Source organism: Plectropomus leopardus, chromosome 21 (genome assembly GCF_008729295.1).
Source record: "Plectropomus leopardus isolate mb chromosome 21, YSFRI_Pleo_2.0, whole genome shotgun sequence".
NCBI lineage: Eukaryota > Metazoa > Chordata > Actinopteri > Perciformes > Serranidae > Plectropomus > Plectropomus leopardus.
The window spans coordinates 20,563,619-20,569,651 of NC_056483.1; the positions used below are offsets into that span (position 1 = coordinate 20,563,619).

At 42.7% G+C, this 6,033-nt stretch overlaps 1 protein-coding gene across 1 annotated transcript; it reads left to right on the forward strand.

Moving 5' to 3' along the window:
- Nucleotides 1–358: 358 nt before the first annotated feature.
- bambia (BMP and activin membrane-bound inhibitor (Xenopus laevis) homolog a) lies at nucleotides 359–5,725 on the forward strand. Its single transcript, XM_042510499.1, has 3 exons — nucleotides 359–884; nucleotides 2,975–3,256; nucleotides 4,622–5,725. The coding sequence occupies exons 1-3, from the start codon at nucleotides 809–811 to the stop codon at nucleotides 5,038–5,040; spliced, it is 777 nt and encodes a 258-aa protein (XP_042366433.1). The 5' UTR covers nucleotides 359–808; the 3' UTR covers nucleotides 5,041–5,725.
- Nucleotides 5,726–6,033: the final 308 nt, after the last annotated feature.

Genomic DNA, 6,033 nt, shown 5'->3' on the forward strand with positions numbered 1-6,033 from the left:
TATGTATAATATAAATTTTATGTATTTAAAATTATGTTAAAATATAAAAAAAACATATATTTTCTTTAATTTTGTTTTAGCATTTTCAGGTCAGGGCTTATTACCTTTCTACCACGTTTTTGCAAAACAATTAAACCAATATGCTTAAAGGGTTAAAATTGAATTTCTTTGTCGTAAATAAAACACTTTACTTGCGAAACTTGTCACCTCTTATTTTGAAAAGAATCACCGGACACATCGTTATTACGTACTCTGACTAACTTCTTCCTCGGTGGTCTGGCCAATCAGCTTTGAGGGGGCGGAGCTCTCACAGACCACAACTATTTCTCCTGCTAAACCTCATCTGTCCGGAGTCTGCGTGCAGTCTTCGGTCCAGCGGAGTTGTCCGTCTTTTTCTAACATTTCTCCGTCCAGGAATACAAAAGTGATGCTTCACTGTGACCGGCCGCATACAGAGGCAGAGGAGGACCAGCGGTGACAACTTTATATCGCACTCTCTCTTTTCCCGGGAGTATATTCTTCTTTTCTCTCTCTTTCGGCTCGAAAAAGAAGACGCGGTGTTTTGCGTCCTTCAGTAATGTCGGACCACTTTTAAAAACTTTTCCATGCCGGAGAGGAAACATTTCGGAGTGTTTTTTGCTACTTTTTCCCGGTGAGGATTGTGAACTGTCGTGTTTCGGTACAGGAATGAGTGGTTTTTCGCCGTAGCTCCATGTAAATCTTTTCAGTCGTCCAGCTCTTCGTCCAGCGGACTGTGCCGCTGCTACTGGATATACGAGGACTGTTTTTGCGCAGTAATTTGGTGTAAATGGATCGCCAGTCCAGTTTCATTTCCATTTGGCTACAACTGGAGCTCTGTGCCATGGCGGTTCTTCTTACTAAAGGTACAGACTTTAGTCTGCGGACAGGGCATGTTTGCTAGCTTCTCCACATCAGGCTGCACATTATTTTACAGTGATTAACTGCACTCACACCTCACTCAACGAGCCGGACTTTACCCTCAGACTTTTAAAGCAAGCCCCAAAATAACTATAATCTAGACTATAACGTAGCATTTAAGCTTCAAATATCACATTTTAAATACATATCATATTCTTAAATAACACCGTTAGCTAGTTAACAACATAGCATGTAGAATATAAACTCTTATTTTAGGAGACAGTGGCACTATTAAGGAAGGCTGAGAGAAGTCTACTTTTATCTGCTCAAAATTACCTTGTTTTAAAACTTCATGTAAACAATCAGAGGTTTGTGTCATCCTAATTCACATTCAAAACACTCCGTATTCTTCAAATCCTGAAATAACTGCAGTCTAAACAACTAAAATGAACAATAATTATTGAGAAAAAGTGCTTCCCCATAGAAGTCAGTAAGTTTCTTCCAGGTAAAACTATTAGAAATGTTGCTATTAAATGGCAGCAGTTACTAAATGTTATCAAATGCAGTTAATACACAAATCCTGCCCGGTTCTGGCTGGTGTGTGTGTCACTTAGATCACTCATGATCCCGCTCAGTTTTAAGGCTGCCATTCATCGCAGGGCTAAAAGGCTCCGTCCTGTTAGTTCCCCCCCCCCCTCAGCCCACAAAGGGGCCTCTCCTTTCTAATGAAATATTCTCCAAATGACCTGCCCGGGCCCTGCTGCTCCAAATCATTCACAGGGAAAACACTGATCTGATGAATGTGCTCCTGCATTCAAAGAGGCACCGCCACCACTCAGTGGAGCACAAACTTTCATCCCTCAGCGGCTGTATTTTTAGCTCAGTTTTTGAATGCAGCAGATGGAAACATAAGGCAAGACTTAAAAGTCACTTTTTATGACTTTCTTATGGAGTTATGTCCAATCAGTTTTTTACTTGTTATAACAGCATCTTCAATCCCAATGAAATCCTTTAATATATGTTAAATGTATACACAGTATTCAGATTTCTTTTCTCATTAAAGTATTATAATGGCACTATTAAGATTTCAAGTCACTTTTTATTACTTTGTTATGGAGCTATATACAATAATTTACTGTTTTTTTTTACTTGTTATAACTGAGCATATACACCAATCCCAATGAAATCCATTAATATATGTTAAATGTATACACAGCATTCAGATTTATGGTCTTGTTAAATTGTTACAATGGCAATATAGCACATGAATAGAAGTTCTCAGTGATGTTTTTGTTTTCTTAGGGCAGATCCCTGGCCTAGATTTATGTTTTTAAAAAAGAATCCACTGCTGAGGTAATGAGTGGGCCCGTGTCAGAGCAGGCAGCCGTAATGATAAGGTTGCTGGGAGCTCTTTAGATGGGACCTCGGTGGTGCACCCTGCCCCCCCAGGCAGTCCTGACCACAAGTGAAGCTTTGCATGCAAACGGGGGAGAGGAGACTCCTGAGCCCGCCGCTTCGGCCCCCCTCTTTACAAGTTTCCATTTGGGTTGAAAGAAATTGACTTTGGCAAACAAACCACTAATTATAAGCTACACGGTTCCTGTTTTATAATACAGACAAAAAGGGCCATTTTGCACGAGAAGCTCTTAAATGAAGGCATATTAGCTGAACTGATGCAAAAGTGGAATATTCCCATGAGGTCTTTAAAGTTACCTGGCTGCTTCGTGCAGGGTACAGCGGGCATTTGTGAGCACGGATTTTCAAAATAAAAGTGTAGGAGGCTGCATCTGATTGGATGAAGTCCCCCACAACATTAGAAAAGTAGATTTGTGATGCTGTTAGACAAAAGTAGGGATGAAACAAAGCTTGATCAGAAACTGGAATAACAAACATCTTATATATTGGTATTGATATTATTTATTAATATTGGTGAGCAATTTAACCCTTACAAACCCCCCACAGGGTCCAGACAAACACGCCGAACTGCAGAGCCTATATTGAGGCCAAAATATCCAGATTTGCTTTAAAGAAAGTATTGTTTTAAAGCTGTAAATGCATCTGATCATCCCTAACTCTGCCTTTTTTACACTTCCAGGAGAAATAAGGTGTTACTGTGACGCGCCGCACTGCGTAGCCACCGGATACATGTGCAAGTCAGAACTGAACGCCTGCTTCACCAAGGTCCTGGACCCGCTCAACGTAAACTCCCCCCTCACCCATGGGTGTTTAGACCCCATCGTCAACGCGGCGGACATCTGCAGCAGCAGCTCCAGGAGCGCTGACGCCCTCAGCGGGGCCTCCACGCTGGAGTGCTGCCACGACGACATGTGCAACTACAGAGGCCTGCACGACCTGGCGCACACCCGGGACTCAACAGGTAAAAGATGAAACTTCGTGGAGCTGAATCACAGGCTGTCGTCGTGTTTGCTTTTCACTGCAACTGAAATATGAAATTCTGTTTAACTGGTCTTAAAATGATTGGACTCTGCGGGGGGATTTTACGATTCCTCTTCAGCAAATATTCGACTTTTTCCTCTTTCCTGTTCCAGAAGCAATACGTCGAGCTGTAGGGTTCTTCAAACACTTCGCTGTTTATGGACATGCAGGCCACCCTTGCCCCCACCTTCTTTTTTTCTACTTCCCAGCTTTACAGAACTGCAGTTTGACTTTTAATGGGCTCCAGCTCTGCGCCTGGGAAGCCGGGAGCAGCCAGTTTACCTTAAGCACTTGGAAAGAGATCAGATATATTCTTTTTTTTATTATGTGTGCACCATGTAATTTTCCCACTGACGAGGAATGTGCCTTGTAGAATGAATATTCCCTGACAAGTCTGCATTTTGGGCAGGAGTATGAGCTCTCAGAGTTATGAAAAGGTGCATAGAGAGACGGAGAGGAAGGACAATCCTGTCCTGAGGGGACGTTTTGTTGTGACCCTCACCAGAGCAGACTAGTTTATTAGCTCAAATTAATTTCTGGCTCTCTGTGGGGACAGGGTGACTCCTCTGCTGCCCTTTCTCACTTCCTTGCTCTCGTCTGTCTTGGGCTCTCTCTCTCTGTGGTTGCAGAGCCTCTCATTAAGCTACACGCAGCACACATATCGTCAAAGATAAACATTTGCTTTAAATTAAGACACTGTGGTACGTAAATCTGTATATAATAATCAGGGGTCGACAGATTATCGACCTGGCCGTTTATCGGGGCCGATATTTGGCCTTTTGCCGATTGTCTGTATCTGTGTTTTTTTTTTATTTCGGTGATGGCAGATAAAATTAATTCATGAAAAGTGTACGTATTACACTCAACCAACAGTAGGGAAGGCAGTCTGCAATATATGCAAAGAAAGTGTCAGCATGGGAGGAACTTTAAGCCAATAAAACATCAGGGAGCTTTTTTTATTTATTCATTTTTTGTTCAATTTTTACTTCATAAAACAGTTGCTGGGAACTTGCTGTATATGATGTTGAAAGGTTCAGTTTTGGTTAAACATTTGCTGAAGACATTTCAAGAAAGTTTTATGTTGGAGCTTGTTGTATTCCAAATCCTAAATTTTGACACAAGTATTTTCATTTTTATTATAAATGCATATCTGTTCCAATTATCGGTTACTGGTATCATTAAATACCACTAATCAGTATCGGTATTGGCCCTGAAAAATAAATACCGGTCGACCCCTAATTGTAATGTAGAGCAGTGGAAAGTTGTGAGCATGCAATTAAACAGTTGCTTATTTCTCTGTGTGCAGATCATAGCCGGTACCAGCCGGACAGCAACAACAGGAACCTGGTGACCCGGGTTCAGGAGCTGGCCTCGGCCAAGGAGGTGTGGTTCCGGGCGGCGGTGATTGCCGTCCCCATCGCCGGCGGTCTCATCCTGGTGCTGCTGATCATGCTGGCGTTGCGAATGCTGCGAAGCGAGAACAAGCGGCTGCAGGACCAGCGGCAACAGATGCTGTCGCGGCTCCACTACAGCTTCCACGGCCACCACACCAAGAAGGGCCACGTGGCCAAGCTGGACCTGGAGTGCATGGTGCCCGTCACGGGCCACGAGAACTGCTGTCTGACCTGCGACAAGATGAGGCAGGCCGACTTGGGCAATGACAAGATCCTGTCTCTGGTGCACTGGGGGATGTACAGCGGCCACGGCAAGCTGGAGTTTGTATGATTCCTGCTGGGAACTATGTGACTGTCACCTCCTGACAAAACAGCCAGGACTGCCCCTCAATCGTTGGCGTTTGCTTTTTACCTTAAAAAGACATTCCCATGTGTTTTCGTCTGTCAGACTGTTGGGTTTGCGCTTTCAGTTCTTTTTAACCAGTGGCGAAAAAATACGAGACTGATCTCATGCCGTGTGGTTTTTGCTAGAGGAGCACTTTACTTGAAAATGAAAGGCAAAGCAACGAGGAGCTGTATTTAAACTTGAGAGGGCAGGACTGAGGTGGAGTGAGAGCTCTGTCACTGCTCCTCCTGAGGATCCTGGACTTTTAACACTGAGCGCTGAAGGATTCCAAATCTGTCTTATTTGCACATTTGTAAAAAAAAAAAAAAAAAAAAGTTGTCGTTGCTTAAAAAAACAAGAATTTTACACTGACACCAGGGTACAAAAAGAACTTGCTTGAGGAGAAAAAAAATTCAGTGTTTGACTGTAGGTGTACACACTCCTCTGTGTACGTTTCATGATGACGAGCTTATTGTAAAGATTTTAAATATATATATATATTTTTGTCTGATAAAACTGACCGGTGTGTGTCTTGTTCTGGGTGAATGTCCAACATCTCTCTCTGTGATCAGACTATAAGCTTGATTGTGAGTGTGAAAGAAAAACTTCCATTAAAATGACTTTTTATTTATGTGTCGGTCCATTCTCGTGTTTTTCCTGTAAATTAAGCCTTAAAATGATTAATGATGTGTGGTAATAGTACAATCCATGTAGACTTTGCTCCTTTGGTCATAGCTATTTGGCACATGAAGTGTGAGATCTTGTTAAAATTGGGGATACAGAGGTTTGTGTGTGTGACAGGAGCATCTTGCTTAAACAGTGTGAAGTTTCAAAGCCAGTCTTCAATGTGGCCATGGCGTGCTCTCTGTGTGTGTGTGTGTGTGTGTGTGTGTGTGTGTGTGTGTGTGTGTGTGTGTGTGTGTGTGGATCTGACAGTGG